The sequence below is a fragment of the Lynx canadensis genome, chromosome C1, assembly GCF_007474595.2.
Source record: "Lynx canadensis isolate LIC74 chromosome C1, mLynCan4.pri.v2, whole genome shotgun sequence".
Lineage (NCBI taxonomy): Eukaryota > Metazoa > Chordata > Mammalia > Carnivora > Felidae > Lynx > Lynx canadensis.
The window spans coordinates 211,791,843-211,815,483 of NC_044310.1; the positions used below are offsets into that span (position 1 = coordinate 211,791,843).

Here is a 23,641-nt window from a genome sequence, read left to right on the forward strand (position 1 = left end):
GTGGCTGCCCTCAAAGAGTCACTGGTCTACAGAGATGAAGACACACCCGTAGCAGGCTATGAAAGCACTAAATTCAAGAGGCATCTCAACTAATTCAGAAAAAAATTCGAGATGAAGAGCTCTCCAGGCAGGTGGCTAGCTTGCTTGTGTAGAGCATAAGCACGTAAACTGTAAGTAACGTGACATGCTCTAAGAAAGCGGTCATGAACAGAAGGCAGCAAAGATGGGACCCTTAGATTACCTGACTTCACATCAACCTAAAATTAATTTTCAACCACAGCGAATTCAGTTTACCTCTCAGATGATAAACTCTGGGTAAAAACTGGATTCAAAATCTAGCCCAAAATAAGACAAACCCTTTGAGGAACTGAGACATTTTCTCAAAAGAGTTCTTGGAAAACTATGGCCAAGAAACCTCAAAAGCCAACAGGTACACTAACTCCACAGATTTTAACCAGTACATTAAATAATCCAGATATGGGGCGCCTGGGTGGCGCAGTCGGTTAAGCGTCCGACTTCAGCCAGGTCACGATCTCGCGGTCCGTGAGTTCGAGCCCCGCGTCGGGCTCTGGGCTGATGGCTCAGAGCCTGGAGCCTGTTTCCGATTCTGTGTCTCCCTCTCTCTCTGCCCCTCCCCCGTTCATGCTCTGTCTCTCTCTGTCCTAAAAATAAATAAACGTTGAAAAAAAAAAATTTTTTTTAAAAATAATCCAGATAGAAGCAGAAAATAAGGGGAAAAACAGAGTTAAAGTGGAACAAGTCCTTTTCTTCTGACCTATAACAAGTCTCACTGTTTCCTTACGTCACCACTGGACCCGGCACTGAGAGCAGTCAATGTCTCTTACCTTAGAGCGGAAACAAGAGCTAAGCCCTTTTAGCTCACCTGAGGGACAGTAGGGGAAAAGGACACTCAAACCCTCTGCCCCACCACTGTTTTGTGACACACTTCGTAGAAAGAACAAACTACATATAAAAGAGTGAATAATTAGCTTCCCAAGGGCATCTGAGCAACTGACCACGCCCCAAAACGTGAGGCAACTGTAAGAAAAGAAATTTTTTTTAACTTTAACTTCAGATTCTCAATCAGTTAACAAAAGCATGTGACAAAACGCACCGTGTCACACACAAAGGTAGTGGATTTCCTGAAAATGAGATCCCATCCAGCAACTGAGGGAAACGGAGACTGGAGTCCTGAAAAGCACACACGCAGAACCTACATCTGGCCTCCAGGGGTAGGTGTCGTCCTACATGTGAAAGTGAAGCATCTCTCTCTCCCCCTGATCCATTCAACTCCAGTGGTGCCCACATTTTCAGAAACTAAGTAGGCAATGGTACAGCCATTAAAACAGGCAGCCCTTTTGATCCATTAATCACACTACCGGGAAATTTAGCTACCTTTACAAAATAACCTAAATCTGCATAAAGATGCTCATTAGAGATTTATTGGCCGACTGGAACTCTGAAAACAGCCTCAAGTCCAACTACTGGCAATAACTCTGTGAAAATGTTGTAGCAACAGAAGACAAGACAGATGGTTAAGAGTGTTGTCAAAAAATAGCACGAGGGGCGCCTGGGTGGCTCAGTTGATTATGCGCCTGAGTTTGGCTCAGGTCTTGATCTCGCGGGGCTCATGGATTCGAGCCCCACGTCAGGCTCTGTGCGGACAGTGCAGAGCCTGCAGCCTGCTTCAGATTCTGTGTCTCCCTCTCTCTCTGCCCCTCCCCCGTTCACACGCGGTCTGTCTCTCAAAAATAAACATTAAAAAAAGTTTTTTTTTAAATTTTTTTTAAACGTTTATTTATTTTTGAGACAGAGAGAGAGCATGAATGGGGGAGGGTCAGAGAGAGAGGGAGACACAGAATCCGAAACAGGCCCCAGGCTCTGAGCTGTCAGCACAGAGCCCGACGCAGGGCTCAAACTCACGGAGCGCGAGATCATGACCTGAGCCGAAGTCAGCCACTTAACCGACTGAGCCACCCAGGCGCCCCTAAAAAAAGTTTTTTAAACCAGCATGAATAAAGCTTAGCAAAAACAAACACTGGGGAAGAATTCATTTACATAAGACAAATAAATGTCAAGTGAAATTTCAGTAAGTTTTGAAAACTTGTAAAAGGAAAGATTTTGATCAGAGTGGAACAGAAGACAATGAACTGATCATAAACCGGGAAAACGCCATGTGTTACCTGGCACTAGCACAGGAGCCCGTGGTCTTTTGGCGTGTGCTCCGCCTCAAACTGGGGAGCTCAGCAGGTGGGGATTCACTGCGCTTCTTGGTAGATTTTCTTAAACCTATACGTGTGAAATGCAAGATCAGTTTTTGTTTTTAAAAGTTACCGTAAATTAAAAAGTACAAAACTCTTCAGGTCAGAAGACCGCAGCATCTTCCGTGGCCTCTGTAGCACTCTACCAGGGTCCCTTCCCAGTTGGCCTTTACTTACCTGACTCATACTGGCAAAGCTAACATGGGACACGCCGCACTCCTGGTCAGGATAGAACCTTCTCACGTAAGCCCAACCTTGACTCAAGCTATGCCACCCCACGAGTGACAGTACTTCTTCTCTCATCCTATCCCCTTAAATGTTCTGATCACAGCTGTACTGCTCCGCTAACTAAGTCAAGAGATTTTCTTTTTCGCATTTACTACGTATTTCAGGTTTTTACTAAATTGAAAAAATTGCCTAAATTTCATTCTCATTCATTAGCACTTTATTACATGGCCTTTAAACTGTCCCATTTCACCTAGTTTATATAAAGTTCGTCAATTAAGACTACGAGAGCACAAAATGCTTTCTTTTCTTTACACCACCCCATCAACAAGGAATATACACTGGAGCTGAAGGCTATTAGGATGTCCAATATACAGATAACTGGATAATTCAGGGTCAAAAGTAAATCAAGCACACTTCACATGTCATTCTAGAAGCTAACTGATACCCTTTATAGGGTTAACAGAACCTAAAAAGGTACAGCATTAGGTAAAGGTAAAGTTTATTACTATTTTATAAACAACGGTGAAGCAGAGTGCTGTTCGCCCTCCCCCCCACCCCCCCCCCAACAACCTTATCATCCATGATGACACGCTGGGCAGTGTGCTGGACCTAAACAAAGATCTCCAACAGTGAAAGGTCTCCAAAGTCAAAAAGCCTATTTCCAGGAGAAGTACAGCATCATCTGACAGAGCCCTTACCTTTATCTGAGACTAATTACATAGTAATAACAACTCTCTAGCTCACTTGTTATTTCCAAGTTCTAATGTTTTGGACCATTTCACTGCTTCACAGTGGAAAGATCAGAAATTCCTTACTCCCGACTGGGATAAAGACACCAGTAACGGCCTGGATAAGAGGTGGTTTTAAAAAAAAAAAAAAAAATTCCAGACATCTTCTTGGGCTTCTAGCTGCTTAATTTAAAACTTCAGTTCATTTAACTTGGGATGGTCCCCATACCACGTATAATAAAAGTTGCTAAGTAAAAACAGCACACTACTAAAGAATCTTTAAATACCAAACAGAAGTTATGAAGACAAAAATCGATGTTTAGACAGGCATTACTACCATTTAGAAATCTAAACCAAACCTTCCACGCCTTTTTGTGTCTCCCCCAGAGTAACTTTTGGGAAACTTTACGCAGACTCCTCAAACTAGCATAAAAGGACCAAGCTGAAACTTTAATTGGGGAAAGACTGGCCTAAGAGTTTCTTAAATTTCAATTGTGTTTTTAGACTGATTTTCTACACAGCATATCACCACAGTTCCTCGGTGCGATCACCAATCTATGCCTGATACCCTATACTAGCTTTCCTCTGCCTGGACATACACCCTGTCATCTGCAAGACGAACATGGCACGTGGACAGATTACGGGACTAGCTTCATGTATTCAGCTAATTAGTATCACTCTTTTTTTAATCTGTAAACAACTCAGAAATTATTTTCAAATAATGTTTTAGAAAATATTCCACTCATCTATTTGAATTGTGCAACTAAGTTAGAATAGACTAAAAATGTACAATTTACAGAAAAAATGAGTGCACATTGCATATGAACACTCCACAGTGTTTTTACCTCTAAAGCACTTTAAAATCCCTTGTTATTATCACTATTACTTAATATGATACTAAATGTCTTTATACATATACCGTGATACAGCAATGGACATTAGCAAACATTTTTGTATCTATTCAGTGACATCCCCCCAAAAATTCAAATAAACACACTGTGGGTTACTCCTATATTGCTAATGAGGTGACAGTATAGTTTTTGACCAAACTTTTACACTTTCACTACCCATGCCCTATTTTAGACTTCAGTGTTTAACTTTCTTTTAAATAATTTCACACATATGTCATTTTCTTATAAAATGTACTCACTTTAAATTACGGGGTTCAATATGGAGTTTAACAAACGTACCGACCCATATAACCAACACGACAATCAAGACAGGACATCTCCATCACTCCAAAAAGTCCCTTCATGCTCCTTGCTGCTAATTCCCTCCCCCACATTTCGGACCTCTAGACACCACTCGTGTGCCTGTCTGACATTACCGCCTCTTCTAGAATTTCATAAAAATGGGAGTCCTATAGTATTTTGGAGATGAATTCACATTGCTGCACAGATTAGTAGTCCATTCCTTTCTATTGTGGAGAAGTATCCCTTCGTATGGATGTGCCACAATGTTCATCCATTCTTGGTGTTAAAATTTAAGAGAAACGTACTAAACTGCAGAAAAGTAGGACAAAGGAGAACCACAACAACAGAGTAGATAGATATTTTTAACTGGTATTATAATCCCGCTGCAAAGTAAAATGGCTGTCAGGCTACGTGACATGACTCCATTTAGCCTGATAAACTAGGAGAACCCCAAACGTTCTGTTTTCTGAAAGGCAATCCAATGGTAAAGGAGCTGCTACATGTAACGCTTTGGTGGAAAAGAGGTCTCTATCTGTAACATTACCTGAACCCTGGATGGGAGACAAAACTAGCGGTTGTATGTATCTCTGCTCCAAAATCTGGAACAGGGGAACACCTCACAATTGGCAAAGAGTGATAATTAATAACTTTTCAGTATTTCTAGGCAAATCAAGTCAAATGTTGGAAGAACTCTACAAATTCTCCCTCCAAAATCTAAAACATGTTAAGATTAGAAATGTCAAACTAAAAAGGAAAGCTGAAGTAGTGTGGCAAACCAAGCTCTGCCTAGAAATGGGGAGAGCTTAACTTTCTTTTGGCCATTCAGCTGTCAGTTCTAGAACATTTTTTTTTTAAATGAAGTATACCATCAAGCCTCTTTGTTTTTAATGTTTATTTTTGAGAGAGAGAGAGACAGAGAAGGGGGGGGGGGTGAGGGACAGAAAATCCAAAGCAAGCTCTGCTGCTGACAGCAGTGAGCCCAATGGGAGGCTTGAACTCACAGACCACGAGATCACGACCGAGCCAAAGTCGGGATGCTTAACCGACTAAGCCACACCCAGGTGCGCTAGAACACACTGTCTTCACAATATTAGACTGGCTTTAGTTTTCAAAAGCACTTTCAGATATAAAGTTATGATTATTCTTACTTTTCAGACACAAAAATATTAACTGACTTGCTTAAAGGTGCGTAACCCAGCCAACTACACAATTCCTAAGCTTATTTTGAAGCAAAACAGAGGCGACTACATCTTTACTATACTTCTGGAAAAGCATTAAAATTACAACTCTACCTCCACAATAGTGATTTGTTCAAGGCCCAAGGAAATGAGGGGCTTTCTTACAAGTGAAATTCATTAATGACTGGATAGTAATCTTGGGGAAGGTAGGGTGAGGGAGCCGTAACACAGGCTGGGGACCGACAGGGTCATCTTTATTTGAGCTCCTGGATCCAGCCAAGCCTGAAGCAAACAAATCTCCTGACTTTACCAGTCATGTGAACTGACTGGTGTATATATGTATGTATGCCACATATCATATAACATACGTCATAGAATATATTTACCTTATATAACACAGAATTATATTAAAATTATAAAAAGGCAGGTGTTGACAAATTGCAGCCTATGGGCCAAATCCATCTGGCAGCCTGTTTTTGTGCATCCCACTAGCTAGGAATGGTTTTTTACATTTTTAGTAAGTTGTTAAAAAGAAGATGTGACAAAAAACTTACGTGGCCAGTAAAACCTAAAATATTTACTTTATGGGACTTTACAGAAAATATATACTGACCTGGACTTTGAAGAGAAAAAGGAAGAACAGTATATGGACTCATCTAAACTTCAAAAATCAGTTAAATATTTAAAAAATAAGAACTTGTCCCCCCCGCCCCCAAAAAAATAGAAACAAAAACCTCTTGTGTTTTAAAAAGAAAAACAAGGGGCGCCTGGGTGACTCAGTTGGTGTCCAACTTTGGCTCAGGTCATGATCTCACAGTTCATGAGTGCAAGCCCTACGTCAGGCTCTGTGCTGACAGCTCAGAGCCTGGAGCCTGCTTCCGATTCTGTGTCTCCCCCTCTCTCTGCCCCTCCCCAGCTCACATTCTCTCTCAAAAATAAACATTAAAAAAAATTTAAAAATAAAGAAAAGAAAAATAAGACTAGAAAAATTAGCTAAGCAGTATTAGCTTCAGTCCTAATTTTTCTAGATTATTAGTTATTTTGATTTTTTTACTTCTAAGTTTTGCAATATTCCCACAGATAACAAATACATCTCCATTTTAAAATGGAGTAGACAAACCAATGAATAAGGTACACAAACCAGTATTTTAAACACGGGTATTCAAAATCAATTCATTTATATTTAAAGTCATCAAAGGATGATCAGGAATGATTTTTGAAACACAAATCCCCAATTTGTTTATACATTTTAAAAAGCTATGAAGTATCCATTTATTTACACATGTTGAATCTATTTCAAAAGGTTTTCAGAAAGACTTGTTTTTTCTTCATAAAGAGAAAAACCAAATAACATGAGTATTATCCCACATGGAGACTTCAATTTAGAATCCTGCAATGGGGCCATTTTGCTACTGGAAAAAGTGAACCAAATAAAGAGAATTAACTAACAGTGGGAATATTTTCAGTAACTAGATCTTGATCCCTTCAGCCAAAACAGAATTGTGAGAACCTGGTATAACTTGGTAGTGTTGCGTGTCTACTTTCAAGTATATACATCCCTACTAATTAATGGTTACTTTACCAAAATAAATTCACAAAATGGAAAGTAACCTATCCTATTAAAAGGGATCATAGATGTTTATTTTAAAATCACTCAGTAACAATAAAAGATAAGTTTTGCAGATGACAGTAAGCTAATTCCCAAATGGAATTTTCTAAGCCAAGTTTTTATTTCGTAGTCAATGCAATTTCATGCATGGAGTTGGCAATGCAAATTAAAAACATTAAACATGTACAAAGATATTCATCTAAGCATTGTTTTTAATAATGAGACACTGGAAAAGAGCTAAATGTCCAATAATAGGGAATGGTTAAATAAACACCAGTATAGTAATAAAAACTGCAGAACACAGTATTAGCTAATAAGGATTTGAACAATTGGCATTTTACCCTATTAGTGGGAATGTAAATTCATATATTTCTAGGGGCAATTTCAAAATAAATCAGTATTTAAAAAGAACATAACCAGAAACCTAACAAGGAGATAATGATGTAAATTACAAAGCTCTAGTCAATTTAAAAATTTAGAACAATATAAATTGGGAATGAGCTAAATTAGAGTACATCCATTTACAGCCATTAAAATGATATAGTTTTTTTGAAAGGAAAAAATCTATTAATAAGTGTGTAGGCAAATAAAAGCACTTTGGTTTCTTCATACCAAAAACATGGATGCTACCTCATTCTGTTGTCACAAGGATAGAATTTAGTGTGTGTCACATGTCCAGCATGGAGCCTGGCTTATAATATTAGGGCATTCTACTGTCATACAGAGCAAGCTCCAACTTTTGAAAAAGTATGTGCATAAACATCAAAAAGTATGTGACTTCCGGCTAAAGACAGACTGAATACACATGCATTCACTTCTGTCCTCTCCTAGAGCTCCACTAAAATGGCATTAAAAGAATCTGAGGCAGGGGCACCTGGGTGGCTCAGTCAGTTAAGCATCTGACTCAATTTCAGCTCAGGTCATGATCTCACAGCTCGTGAATTCATGACCCCATCAGGCTCTGTGCTGACAGTGAGGAGCCTGCTTGGGATTCTCTCTCTCTCTCTCTCTCTCTCTCTCTCTCTCTCTCTCTCTGTCTCTCTCTCTCTCTCTGCCCTCTACCCTGCTTGCTCTCTCTCAAAATAAATAAACTTAAAAAAAAAAATCTGAGGCATAAAACCACAAGGATGAGAAGAATAGAAGAGACTACTATCGCAATACAATTTTACAAGATGAAAAGCAGAAATTTTAGCACGAGAAATTCCAGAAAACTGAGATAAATTGCCAATGAAAGGGCCACTCAAAATCTCACAAAGGTTCAGGAATTGATGGTACCAGGTACCTCTGGGATGGCTCTGGAATTAAAACTGAGGATTGGTTGACAGGCTGCTTATAAAGCAGTCAGATCCCCAGATCCCCTCCCCCACTTGTACAGCTGGGTAACTGTCCCTCTGCTGACCCAGCAAAACACAAGACCTCTATTCTTAAGAAAGTATGAAACAAAGGACAGAGTTGCATATAGGTGCACCATATCAAAATAAGAGGAGGGCAGGAAGATCAAGCATCAACAAGACATATTAGATGACAGGTGGCCTCTTTTCCTGCTCAGCCCCCAGACCTCGGTCAGGTCAGCTTTTAACTCCAGGCAGGATCATAAAGGAATCTTCTCTGTGGAATTTTACCAAAGAAAAAGATCTAAAAATAATGATAGAGGAGGTTTTGTAATGATTAAACCAACCAGATCACTAGAGAATGAGTTTCAGTCAAATCTCATCTCTGTGCTCAGAGCTTACAAATTGGACTTTTGGTCCCCATACACTTGAGTATGAGGAAACAACCAGGAATTACCAAAGCCTAAGGAAATTTCCCGGTATGAAAATCAAAACCAAACCAACCTCCCTCCCCCAAAAAACGTCATAAGAGAATAGTGCAAAGAAAACTCACCATTAATGTCCTCAAAAAAAGAAAGGCGTCCGTAACAAAAAGGAAATGAGAACAAAATAATCTCTTGAAAATAGAGAGCAAACAAAAAAAAACTCAAGAGAAAGGTTGGAAGAAGTTGAAGAAATCTACCAGAAAGCAGAACAAAAAAGTAAATCAAGAATGAAAAGACCAGAACTTTCCAAGAGGATAATCATCCAAAACAACAGGAGATCTAGAAAGAGAAAGAAACAAGGATACAGTGAACAACCATTTCGGTTTGCTTGGTTCTAATCCAGGTTTTAAGGTGAGAGTCCCAAGGGAAACCAGGGCTGCGGGGTACCCTAACAAGAAATGAAAACCCAAAGGGAAGGCAATATCATGACACAGAGGTAAAGAGCTGCAAGTTTCCAGAAAAATGGGTTACATATACAACAGATTAGGAATCAGAATGTTTCCAGTAAAAAAACGCTTAAAAATAATGTAATTCTTCAAAATTCTTAAGAAAAATAATTTCTAACTCAGAACTCTATATTCATTCAAACAAGTATCAAGGTTAATATACTTTCAGACATTCAAGATCTGAAAAATCAATAAATAAAAGGCCTTTAAAAATCTTGTACGCACGTTTTCTTAGAAAGCAAGTGGAAGTGAGGTTCCATCACACAAAATAGTAATCCAGGAAAGACGATGTGGGATCTATTAACAGAAAACTAAACCAAAGACTGAAGAAACCAAAGACTGAAGAAAATACCCTGGCTAAATAAAAACAGTGCACAGGCATAAAAGAACAGCCATCCGGAGACTTTATTTCTTTAGGAAAATTTAACAAACACAAGTAGACAGCTTGAAAAAGATTTAGACAATTAGCAAAGAGTTTGGAGTAATGGGTTCACAGAAAAGGAAAACAACATCAACAAAATAATTATTTAAATCAAGAAAAACAAAAATATTTAAGAAAGGAACCCTTCTGACACGACTGTAAATGGCATTTCTGTCTCCATACAAACATCAGGCACTGATCATGACGGGGCAAATGGGAAGTGTATGCAGTATGTGCTTGGTGGGTACAGAGGTGCGGTAACTTTCATAAAGGGTGTGTAACAGAGCACACGTTGGAGGGGGGAGAAAAGCAACAAATAAATAAACATGAGTACATAATCCAAACACATGGAAATAGATACCAAAATAATCCAATGGGGAAGGGCAATGTGGCGGGAAGACTGTTTTTTCCTAATCAATTTATATGTAACTTCAGTAAAAAGTAATCTGACCAAAATAATTCTTATTCTAACGTGGCATACAAAAATACATACCATGGTTGGTTAAAATTCACTGGGTAAAATAAAACAAAGCCTTCTCAACAAAGAAGCTGATGATACTTGTTTCCACTCAATGTTCTTAAATTTGGCAACTCATTTTCCTAATTTAATTTTTTTAAAGCCTAAAAATTATTAGGAACCATTGGTGATTTTTCAAAGTAATTACATACTAGAATTATTACAGTGTTAAGTTGCCAAATTAGTTCAACAGCTGTCTTACCATATAGAAAACTGTCACCACTTCATTCTTTTCCCTTTAAGCTCCTCAGCCAACACCTCAGGAGGTGGAAAAATAATTTAATTATATAAGCTCGGCATGTATGACCCTATAAGACTCTAGGTGAAACCAAGAGTGTAACTCTTAAATTCTCTCCTTCTCAACTCATTCTTATTTCTTCCTTCCAGGCTGGAGGTGCAAAGCACCATGTCTCAGTCTCGGGCTGACGGTAGAGTCCTGATCTAGACCGAATTACCTTCCCAGAATTCTGCATCTGCCTGGTTCTTGTCTAGTTCTAATAATGGCCACAGGCTGCATGCAAGGCACCAGAAGAGTAGAAAACTCAAGCTGGAAATAAGCTGGTAACTGCTGCTACGTTATTAATAATGTGCACATGGTGTCCACTTAACTAATGAGAGGAAACCAGATCTGCAAACAGACATATCAGACTAGAAATATCTTTACGTTTTTCCATAAAGAAGTTCCGTAACAGCCCAGATTTTGATCACAAACTTTCTTACATTTCTATGCCATCCATCACCTACTACACTCAGCACGTACTTTGAAACAGTCCTATTATTTCAAATTTAGCTTAAAAAGGCAAATTAGCAAAATAGATCTTGAAGCCATTAATAATTGTAAAAACATTTGGAGATACATTAAGATATAAAATATTTTCCAAAATCATTTGAGTCATTACATTGCCCCACTGGTTATACATTTACGCTACGTAAATTTTGAGAAGGTCTGTTTGCTTACGTTTAACAACACAGAGCAAGAATAATTTCCTAATGCATATTAAAAATTGTCACGTAACACTATCCTTTCTGGGGCATTCTCAAGACTTCAACCAACTGATACAGTGTGTGACCTTTGCCACTGAGCTATTTTGATCAGTTGCAGCTGGCAAGCCACAAGGCTTTGGGAAGCCCATCACAAAAGTAGCTGTTTCACTAGTTCTCCTGCCAACTCTAATTCCTCAGCAGGAACCTGCCCATCAGTCTGTGAACAGTTGCCGAACCAGCACATTGGGAAAGGTCTTCTTGCTTAAGTGTCCCAACTAAATGTATTGTATCATTTCCCAAAGGTGCTCCTTGGACTACTGCTGTCTCCCGAGGTAATGACCTGTGGTCAGGCAAATCTGTAAACTACGAGGTTAAGCAGAAGTTACCATGAGGTTTCTCACAGCCTTCGATGTGTTAACGCGTATGCTCCATCTCCCGGAGTAGTATTTGGCTGTGGGAAATGAGTTTTCACAAAGTATCACGTAAGTACTGATCCATGAAGTTTTACTGACCAATCAGATCAGTGAGCCTTTACCTAAGAAAACATACCATATTCTAATTAACAGGTTCACTGAATGCTAACAAGTTGACGAAAACAGGTAACTACCCAACTTGGAATGCTTTCTATCTCACAAAGTGGTCTACTCCATTTTTCGGGCAACTTGCAGATTCTGGTTCCCCGAGATACACTAATCAGAAATCTGCCTCTCAACCTCTACCCACTGAATCTAATCTTGTCCCCAGGTTGACGTGCAGGGGGGGGCGGGGGGGGGATTCCTCATGCATAAAGAGCCCTTCAAATATACGGCAGTAACTCTCAAGTCACCATTTTATATGTTTGCATGGCACGTTAATTTTACAAAGTTATTTTTACATTCTTCTATTGATGCTTCACAAGAATATTGTTTTACATATAACATCAGGGGCTAGGCTGCTACTGTAACTATAGCCGAATGATCGGCCCAAACACACAAAACTATGAAGAAGTACTATAACTAAATCAAGACCTTCCAAATTTAAAAATAGCTATGCTTTAAACTGATCACAGGCTAGGATTTATCAGTCCTTCATTCTCAAAAGGTTGCTGAATATGTTTTCTGTCTTAAGACACTTAAGACACTCAACTTCTAGTGTACACTCTAAATTCTATAACGCATCTCATATACTAATAAGCACTATGCTAAGTCTGCTCATTTATTCCTCGAATAAACGATTATGCCCATTTATAAGGAAAAGATGACGAGCTTTCCCACAGTTGCCAGCTGATAAAAGAGCAGAACTAGAATTCAAACCCAGGGTTTTTACCTGTATAAGAAGAGTTCACTATCCCCAAAATGCCATTTCTTGAAACTCAAGAGATCCCCCAAAACTACCTTACTTTGCCCCTATGTTCTTAAGTAAAATTACCAAGTACTGTCAATTCTATCGCAGTATTGCTTCTTACTTTACGAACTCTTTCCCAAAGTGACACACGTAATCATGCCTAAAATCCACCCTGCCCTGTCTGACTTCAAGAAGCCTTCCTAGATTTAGCTCACCCAATCTACTCAATCCTATGCTTCCAGTGTCATGACTGATTTCTGGAACCAGATGGCCTGGGTTTCACTCTTGGCTCTATCACTTCTAAGTTCTGTGACCTTGGGCAGGCAACCTGACCACTGTCCCTGAGTCTCCTTACCTGTAAGAATAGTATCTGCCACACGGGGCTGATGAGGAGTAAACGACATGATCCGTGTAAACTATTTACAAGTTATCAGGCACTTGTAAGAACATTACACATAAATATTCCCTACTATTTTGTTCTGAAATGATTTTCACCTATTTGAAAATCAACAAATCTGTAGTGAATGGTAGGATATAAATCCTTGGGTTCACACAACATTCTCCTCTGAAGATGAATCAATCCCAGTAAAGAAGGATCAAACTGGGTTTCGTCTCCTCTGGGACCTTAACGTCTCTTAACGACCCAAAACACGGCGTATCAGCACAAGACAGAGCTCCCAAGGTTGAAAAGGAAGCGGCAAAGAGAAGCAGTGGCTTCAAGTCATGCGTAGCCTCCATCTTCCCATCGCTGCTCTGCCATCTGTGAGACACGTTACCCGTGCAAGTTCTCACCTCATGAAATACATTTCCTTAATAACTATCCTTAAGCACCATTTTTAAAAAAAAAAGTAAGTGGATGGCCTATGTAAAATACCTCGTACTTATCAGATGACAAGGAATTGCACCTTCTCTTGTTTCAACAGCGTAGGGCTCAGAACTAGGGTAGTGGTAGTGAAAATGGGAAAGTGGTATTTGTGACCATACAACACATAGGGATTTTGTGAAACTGAGGAAGATAATCCAAGGGGAGTTTTAAACTACTTCGTTTGTGACCACGTGCAGAGTGAGTTTCATAGACTGTTTTATTACAGCAGAGGGGTAGGTGGCAACAGGACATTCAGGGCTTTCTCACTTAGAGAAACCAAGGACAACCCACCGGGGGCTGGGTTTTCTTTGAAAACTCCTGTTAACAGACTGAAGAAAAGAAAACGAGTGACCAAGAAGAGTTGAGGACATGACACTCGAGAACAATCTGAACTCACCCTGCACTGGACTCCCCAGAAAAAAGAGCTGAAAGTGGTAAGCACTTTAAGTAAAGCCAATTGGAAAGCAGAAGTGGAGAAGTGAATTCCACTGAACATGCCACACACTCAACCTGGCCTGATGGCTGTGGAGGTCACGCAGCTACTACAATGGGTACGTACGTATGTACATGTGTACACACACACACTCTCACACTTCTCTACTTCCTTAAAAACAGAGAAGAAGAGGTATAAAAGGGATAAGCTAACTCCGAGTACCTAGAAAACCTTGGCAGGTCCAACGGGACAGTTGGCTGTGCCCTTTTTTACCTGGCTTTTAATTCCCTTTTGACTTGAAGATACCAATCTTTTTTTTTTTTTTTAAAGGTTTATTTTGTGGGGGGAGGGGCAGAGAGAGAAGGGGAGAGTGAGAATCCCAAGCAGGCTCTGTGCTCTCAACACAGAGCTCAATGTGGGGCTCCAACCCACAAACTGTGAGATCATGACCTGAGCTGAAGTCAGATGCTTAACCGACTGAGCCACCCAGGTGCCCCTCAAGATACCAATCTTAATCTTAATCCAGTATCTGTACCTTGAAATTCAAAAGATTTTAGACAGATGTAAGGTGTATTTAAAATACTAAAATGGGGGTGCCTGGATGGCTCAGTCGGTTGGGCATCTAACTCTTGATTTTTGGCTTAGGTCGTGATCTCACAGTTTGTGGGATTGAGCCCCATGCCAGACTCTGAGCTGGCAGAGCAGAGCCTGCTTGGGATTCTCTCCTTCTACTCTGGCTCTCCCCCACACCCCCGCATGCACTCTCTCTCAAAATAAATAAACTCTAAAAAATTAAAATAAAATGCCAAACTGAACAAAATGCTGCAACGTAAAAGATGTTATTTTCACAATAACCCTATGGTACAGATTAAAGACAAGATTTTATGTGGTGCCTACTAGTATTCCTATCACAGTTCAGCTAATATTGAATCAAGTGAAAGTACAGATAGTAGGGTTAAAGGAAACAGTGCTGACAATTGGCTGTGATTCAATATTAGGTTAGGCTGATTCAATATTAGCTAAACTTTGACAAGAATACTAGCACGCTATATAGAATTGTCAAGAACCAAGAAAAGGTTCTAGCCCTATCAAAATATAAATCTAAAATGTTCTATGAGGGCAAGGAAAAAAAAGATGGTCAAAAGCAAGCTTCCTGGATAAATACTACAAAAATTAAATGCTTAAAAAAAACTATACATAAGGGCTATATCATTCTTTTGTGTGTTTTAGATTTCTCAAAATAGGAAAAAGAAAAGAACACCCTTCAGTGTGACAGCAATCATGTAACTGAAGAGGGCCGCCACCAGTCCTAATCATTCTAATGACATGAACATTTGGCTTCCCTGAAGAAGCCTTTTGACAAAAAGAGAAAGAGAAAAGTGCCTCAAGATCCCTATCTCCCATCTAGTTTGTTTCTCTGCTTGAAATGTATTATTCCCGAATGTTAGCTCTCTTCCGCGGTTCAAGTGGGCAACACTCTTTCCCATTTATGTGGGACAAAACAAAGCCAGTGTAGGGAACATAAGAGGTATTCATCTTTAGACCAGACTCCTTCAAGGCCACAAAACAGGACATGTGAATAAGGCTTAATTTATACGAGGATACATTTATTTTGAAAACTTAGCTCACTCAGTATTTCCATACATCAAGAATGTATCATCCCCAAAACACAACCCACCATGTGATTTTTGATCATGGTCCAAAGCGACTCATAACTGAAATAACTTTCTGGTCTGCTTATAGAAAATCCAACTTGATGTCCTGCCCTGATAACAGGAAATAACTTAAGAACTATAAGCAGAAAGACACAGGCACTAAAATGTGACCACTTAGTAATAATAAGAAGGCAGCATTTCTTACCGGTTTCCTTCAAACTAAAGGCAGCATCAATTATTATGCACTGTTACAAACAGATCCGGTAATAAACCTGAGACTGCCTCAGGCCGGAAAAAAAGCAAAACAAATCTGACTACCTTGAAAGCATAGTCACTTCTGACAAACCAAGAAACATTTCATTTTAAAGAGAGATGTCGCCATCCACTTACTTGCCAATTTGGCCTGTAATCCAGAAGGGCCAGGTTTTGATGTCTCTGACTTAGAAGACCCTGGAAGAGACAGTTTGGTTTTAGGAAGGCTAACTTTAGGGCTGAAACGAGCAGCCCAATCGAATTTTGAAGAGCCACCAGTTTTACTCTGTTCCTTTTCCCTGCTACTTCTTCTGGGACTGGGACTGGATGCTGAACGGGAACGCCTGGCCTTGTTCTGGTCTTTTCCTTGTTTCACCCTGGCCCCTGGTGGCACGGCGGAGGAGGCCGAGGCAACAGCGGAAGAGGAGGAGGAAGTAGAGGCGGCAGAGGAAGAATCAGTGATGGAGCTGCACCCAGCCTTGGCCGAGGCGGCGGATTTTGAAGCCAGCTTGGTGGGTTTTGCAGATCGCTCTTCGGCACCAGTGGACTCAGACACAGAACCACTCTTTATACAAGAACTCTCTGTCCTCTTTCTTTTCTGACTCCGTGAACTGCCAGCGGCCCCACTCTTTCTGGTGTGAGCCTTACTTGTCGATGGCGAGTGTGCAGATTTCAGTTGTTGCTCCTGGTCTAAATGTCTCTTCTTTGACTTACTATGTGGCTTATTCGTTTCTGAGGGGGATTCAGTACGCTGAAGTGCTTTCGGTTTTTTGGCAGAGCTGGGAGAGTTGGTCCTGTTGTAGTCTGGACTAGCACTGCGTTTCACTCCTCGAGAATTGTCTTTCTTAGGCACCTGCCCCGTTTTTTGCCTTTCTGAAGGATTGGCTCTGTCTGGATCCTCTGGTTGTGGAACTATGACAGCAGATGATGAACTGCAGCTTCTGACAGGGTAGATAAGAAGAGAGTTAGTATCGGCCGGCCATCATTAAACCTGTCCTATAATACTTATTAACTTCTCAAATCTATGCAATAAATGCTTTAAAAATAAAAAAAGGTGCAAAAGTTTTCCTGATTGAGTCCAGGGCTTAATAAATACAGGTTTTCAAATGGTTCAAAACTGGGGGCAGTGGGGGGGGGGGGGGGAGGTGTAACTTTAAATGGCTAAATATTTGATGACATGATCAAATATTTGATTAGATCAGGGCATTTCTTCAGCCCAAAGATTACTGATACTAACCCCCCCAATCACAAAACATGAATTAAATTTACAAGAAAAAGAATGCTTAGAACCAGTTGAAGCTAGAATACTGATGCTCTATTCCTAAATACAACTTCTTTGTCAAAGCTTTAAATAACCATTAATGTATGCACTTTCGTATGCAAATGAAGGCAAGAAAGTTTTATAGTATTGTGTTACTCCTTTCTAAAAGACTCCTACCAATTAAATCTTAAGAAATCAATGACCTTTGGCTCTGCCAATAAAAAACAATAAAAAACCTAAGGGTTTCGGGGGGGGGGGGGGGGGGAGGTAAAATGGCATTTCGGATGCCTATAAAAGTTTGTTAAACAAACAGGTTCTCTAAGCAAGGGCAAAACTGCATTGTCTAGAGTCCGCTGCACTGACATCACTGCAAAGATAATCAACTATTAACCCTCAAAGTTACATTCAGGGAACAATGAAAATACCTATCACAACATTTTGGGATAACCCGCTAAATTTTAATATTATGCAATGATTCAAATGCAAATAATTCTGCCTTGAAAATGTACAAGCAATGTGAAGATTTACCTTTTAGAAAGGTGTCCCCTTGACAGTTCAGAAGTAGTATTAGACTGCACTTTGGGTGCCTTAGAATTAGATTTTCTACTCTCAGGAGGGCTATATCCCTTATGTTTTGCCTGCCCTAAATGTGACCTGTCAGCAGAAAATCAAAACAGAAATCTATCAGGACACTGAGATGCAAACACAGCACTGAAAGTGAAATATGTTTTCATTTTTTTAAAAAGCCTCCCAATTCTTCATTATTGACTACCCTTTTCCCAAATATTTCCAAAACTAAGTTATTGCTCTACCAAATACCCTTGCAAAAAAACTTGCCTTAGAACCGACTCAATACCCAAGAGTTAAATCAATCTTATTACCACTTTTCATGACTGAGTAGCAATATTAGAGTTACTTAAGCAACAAAGAATTTTTCAACAGTTTTACTGCAAATTCACATATGCTAAATTTTTGCAAAGCACAAATCCAGACTTTAGATCTAAACCCTACTTTTAATAGATAACGTGAGTATAACAGCTTAAAAGCTTTGGGGAAGAGGCAGTCTGTGACCCATCCCTACAATGCTGCCGATTCCCAATTTGTAGAATTCAGGTTAGCACAGTAAATGCAGAGACAGATGAAATCAATTCTCAAACAGACTTTACACAGAAAATCATCAGAAGCACTCAACAGTAAATAAACTTACATGAAATCAATAGAGTGATATTTGCTAAGAATGTAATGTACTAATCAATAAAAAAAAGTACAACAAAAACCAAGTCCTAGAGAAAGAGATAAAGAATTAACCACAAAATATTCCAAACACGTTCAAAAGATTCCATTACTGATATATGGTTAGGTTATATTTATAATAAGACATATTCTTGTGCCAGCATTGTTCTAAGAACAAGTTTGCAGGACATGAATAAACTGTTTTTCAGCGGTTAGGTTTTTTTTTTTTTAACCTCAGGCAATGATTACATTAGATTTACATAAGCAATAAAGAGAGAGCATGCATTAATATATACCCAGAAAAGCTGGTGTTACAGAGGTGAGGGGTATTAACGTAACAGATGCAACTATTGTAATTCACAGACAACACCCATCCTTCATATAAGGAACATAAAAGAGCATATTCTAATGAGAATAACAAAGTCTCATTAATACCAAAGCTGTTTACTCTGTTAAAAAAAAAAAATCTTTCAAAGGTTTTAATTCTAACATCATCTCAAAGGAACTTATAAATCAGTCACTGAAACCTCACATGATGATTCTAATTGAATCTGTAAGAATGCCACAGAGTTCTTAACATATCATACAAGTTCCACCATTTCTTCAAAAAGATGCTCTAAGGTTTCTCGTCTCTTATTTTTTTTCTTCCATTTTTTCAGAAGAGTTCAATACTGGATTCTTGAAAGAAGATATGAAATTAGCTTCTCAATAAAAAAGAAATATGTTTGGATCCATAATACCACTTTCATTTTTAAGATTCTAATAAATGATAGACTAGAACTTTCCAAAGACTTACTAGAATAGGTCAACTACTAAAAAACTCTAAGCTAGTCTTTTCAAGTGTCTTAGTCTTGTGGGCTTAGTCTTTTCAAGTGACTGTAGTAATGAATACAAGTATTTTTCAAGCTACTTAATATTTTTTCTGCGTAGCCAAGCTGAACCTTGTAAGATTTATCCACTGTGATTTAGTTTGTGCATTTTTCCTAAATAGTCTTCCAATGCAGAGTGAAATTTTGTTTTAACCCATGGGTTTCCTAATATAGAGATTTAATTTCTGGGAACTGCTTTTGGTTTTGTTACATTTCTACTAACAGATCTGAGAGTTGTATATAAAAAAAAAAAAAAAAAAAGGAAAGAAAGAAATAAAATGAGTAAATTTTCAAATCATCCCATAATTACTTTTTAAAAGGTATGTTCTGTTTTCAGGGTGTACAATTTAATATCCATGGAACAATACTTATAAATTATGTCATTCAAGTTCTCTACATTCTTATTTTAGTAAAGTTTGCTAAGGATTGATTTTTTAACTAAATCACAATTTCTACTTCATTATAAAATTTAAAATACCCCTTGCTATGTTCCTTGATTATAATTTTAAAATCATTTTAAAAGAAAACTTTAAAGTCTAAAGTTAGACTACTTTGTGATCACGTTCACTTAAATATTCAAATGGCAATCTTAAAAAATGTGAATCATTAACATATTCCTAGTTAAGTGTCAAAAGAGGAAGGGAATTCATTCTCTTTGTCAACAGATTTTGACCAACATTAACCCAATGCCTACAGTGGTGTAGAAGTAGCTGTCCTCCTCTTTGTACAGTAAATAAATTGTTCCCTGATCTTAAATACATCTAACTTTACAGCGACTTAAATTAACTCCTGAATTTCTATTGTCCTTACTCACACCTTCAAGGAACTAAAGAATTTATCAGTTCAATGCTCAACATTAGATTACAAAAGGAAAAAAAAAAATCCACCCATCTTAGAAAGTGAAACTCACAAAACTAGCTTAAATACAACAACGCCCACAATGATCTGACTGCACCTTTCCTAAAATTAAGGGCAACAGTCTCACTGAGGCCTGGTTAAAAATATTTTAAGATACAAAATACTGATCGCTACTGTTCTTCTGCCTATTGTTTAAGAGGGGCTTAATACATTTTCTGTAAAGGATAGTACTTATGGCTTTGTGGGCAATATGTAAATAAATGGGCAGGGCTATGTTCCAATCAAATTTTTATTTACAAAAACAGGCAGGAAGCTGGATATGTCCCATGGGTCATACATAGCATGCCAGTCCTTGGCTTACCACAAGAGAGTAAGCAAACAGATGGTACCATAAAGAGACAATATGGGGCCTCCCAAAGTGGGGCTCTGCTTTATTATGCCCATTTATAAATTACTAAAGCTCAGAATACTGTAAAGTAAATCTCCATAAAATAATAACACCTAATCTAGCATACCCAATCAGAATATCACAGTATTCAGCACTAAACAAGCCTTGATGCCTTTTAGCTCATTTCAACAACTTCCTGCTTTATCAGACCTTAATGCTCAACATTAATCTTTATTAAAAAGCATAATCTAAGACCCAGTAAAATTTATATCCACGATAAATCAAATTTGCAAGAATAACACAGTAAAATTCATGACAAAATCTTTTTGATAGCACCAGAAAGAGCCCATTTAGTAAAATACAACCCAAGGATAGGCAGATAAATGGGTGGGTGTGTATGTTCAGGAGCTTTTATATCATCCTATGGATATTCCTGAGGAAAAAGCTCACTTTCTGCAAAATCTAAAAATAATCGGGCTAATGGTGAAAATAAGATTAGGCATAGTGCACTCAAACCTATGTTATTTTATGATCACATTCCTAACAAAAACATCACCAACTTTAAAGATTAAATCTCCCCTAACATTTGCACCAAATAATCACAGTTGGTCCACTCTTTGGGATCTTATATTTGTGCTTTCTCCTTTCGAGTGTGAATTTTTAGACATTTTCTCTTAAGACCAGCTTCAACAAAATTAAAAAAATACAATTCCGGGGGAGACATTCCTTTTTCTCATTTTCTTCCTTTATAAATACAGGAGTAAATGGTTTTGAGCTTCCTTAGAGTGTTTAACCAGGCAAAGTGTGGTGGTTCTAGAAGTCACTGAAATAGCACTTCCTGCAAATGAATTCTTTAAATCATTTCTGTAAGATTTTTAAGCTTTTTCATAAGATCTTCATAAATAACCAAATCTTCCACTTTAATTGAAAGGCTATCCCATTTCAGTCCATATATTACCACTGGAGGAAATACTGCCTATGAGCCAACAGTGCTTCCACATTATATTGACATCATTTCCCTATTTAGCAAGTGTATAAGGGCCAGATCACATTAAACAAACCCAGCTGACAAGAGAACAGACCAATCAACTCTGGGTTATGTGCTTACAAGACTCAAATGCCTCTTGTTGCCTTTTAGGAAAATCATAGTGATTGCCCCTTTCTAGATACTTTAATTTACTTTTACTGCTATTTATTAAAATAGTTGGTAGTCCAAAGGGTTAAAAACCATCTCTAATCCAGAGGGCATCTAAGAAAGGGCAAAATCTTGTATCAAAGAGCTCTTCTTCTCTTAATGGTAGATAAAATGAGTGGCTAGTTACAAGTAGTTAATACATCACGTCTTAAATTTTGTCTGAAATTACTTTTCGTGCCAGACATATTCACAATTCAAATACATGTACATACTACCAAACAAATTATTTGGGGCTTCATTAAATCTCCAAATGTTTTTTGTGTGTATACAGACACACATGCATTTTTATGCCTTTATATTTTATATACACAATTAACATAATTTTGTCTTCTGAAAATTAAATGCTTTGTTTATAATGTTCATAAATTAAATGCATGTTTTAAATAAGTCACTGATTTGCAATCATCAGGCTGGAAAGTTCAGTTAAAGCACTTTAAACAAAAAGCTCACTAATGTTCTCAGCAAAATGCACTGTTTTTCTATTCTGATCACAAAATGGAAGCTGATTAGTCTGACCAGTGTTCCCATGTTTAGTTATGGCAAAAATGCCAGCCTAATGGATTCTGTAATTTACGGTAAAGAACTCCTTATTTATCTCATAAAATAATGTTTTAAACATCACTGGCTCTCCCCTCTAGGGAACATTTTGAAAACATGTTAGGGAACAGGGTGTTACTGCCATTTAGCGAGTGTGGACCTAGAGGTAAAAGATGCCAGCCATGCAAGTATACAGAACAGCAGGACCCCATGAAAGACTGTCCCATGACCCAGACCGCAAGTAGCCTTGGTAATACATGAAAACCTTGGGAGAAAACTTGAAATCTGGCCATGATATAGGTAAAATAGATGCTCATAACTTCTCGGCTTCTATTCGTTTTGCATGGTTTTTATATACCATTTCTGCAGTTATCCACGGGAATCAACAGAAGATTACCTTTTGGCAGCTCTACCACGGGTCATGTATCATTCTGAAGAAGTCTACAAAGAAAATGCTGCTTATGGCATTTAAGCATGTTCCTGTAGCTGTCACATTCAATAAATTCAGATGCAGATGCAAGCGTCTGAAAACAGTGCCATCTTGTGTCAAGGCACCCAAGCATTTACCTACTGAGATCTTATTTATGATCTTGAAATGAATTAAGAAACACAAAATATCCGTCTAAACAGTTTAGAAACATAAAGTGCTTCTAAATATATAAAACGTAATGTAAAAATAAACAAGTAGAAGGGAAACAACTGATAAACAAAAGGGGCATCATAATAAAGAGGTTTACATTATATGATACACATTACAGAGTGGGAGGGAGCACTAGATGGGACAGGACGGAGTTGAGAACTACTGGAACAAACTACTCATTTCAACAGATTTGTCAAGGTTGCCAACTCAAATATATGCAAGTCATGACAAGGCATATAAATATGGATAACACACAGTCTAGTTCCTGTCCTCAAAGAGGTCAGTGCCTCATAAAACAAAGTGATCTACCAGATGCTATTAAGTTCTCAACCAAGGGAAAAATTACTTCTAGGAGGAGAATATAGGCTTTATAGACTACATGGCATTTAAACCACACCCCGAAGAACGAAAAGCTGAAGAAAAAGAATGTTCGAGTCAAGCGCAGAGTGTAGGGAAAGGCAGAGGCAGGAAAACATGAAACCCACATGGCACCTGGCAAATGATATGAATTTCCCGGAGCACAGAGCTACATTAGGAAACAAGGTTGAAAGGACAGGCCAGGGTTTAAATGCCTTGTCAAAGGATCTCGATTTTGTCCTTAGTAAGGTTGGCACTAGGAGACTGACAAGAGTTGGAAACAGTGAGGCAAAAGCAACATTTCTGTATGTTCAACTACCCAGGGTATACTAAGGACAGGTGAGTAAACAGAAGTACTTACTTCACTGTGTAACAAGAACAAGGCAGAAGGACT

The 23,641-nt window shown here is 38.5% G+C and overlaps 1 protein-coding gene across 17 annotated transcripts in view; it reads right to left on the reverse strand.

The window, feature by feature from the left end:
- The window catches only part of TRIP12 (thyroid hormone receptor interactor 12), a 140,241-nt gene that overhangs the window by 68,101 nt on the left and 48,499 nt on the right, over positions 1 to 23,641 (reverse strand). For 9 of the 17 annotated variants that reach the window (XM_030326677.1, XM_030326687.1, XM_030326681.1 and 6 more), the window contains exons 3-5: positions 17,699 to 17,824; positions 16,048 to 16,850; positions 2,184 to 2,289 (exon numbers count right to left, since the gene is read on the reverse strand). In XM_030326677.1, coding sequence (XP_030182537.1) covers positions 2,184 to 2,289; positions 16,048 to 16,850; positions 17,699 to 17,824 — 1,035 coding nt within the window. The remainder of the gene's footprint in view (positions 1 to 2,183; positions 2,290 to 16,047; positions 16,851 to 17,698; positions 17,825 to 23,641) is intronic. The other 8 variants (XM_030326688.1, XM_030326686.1, XM_030326685.1 and 5 more) reach the window with 3 other exon arrangements.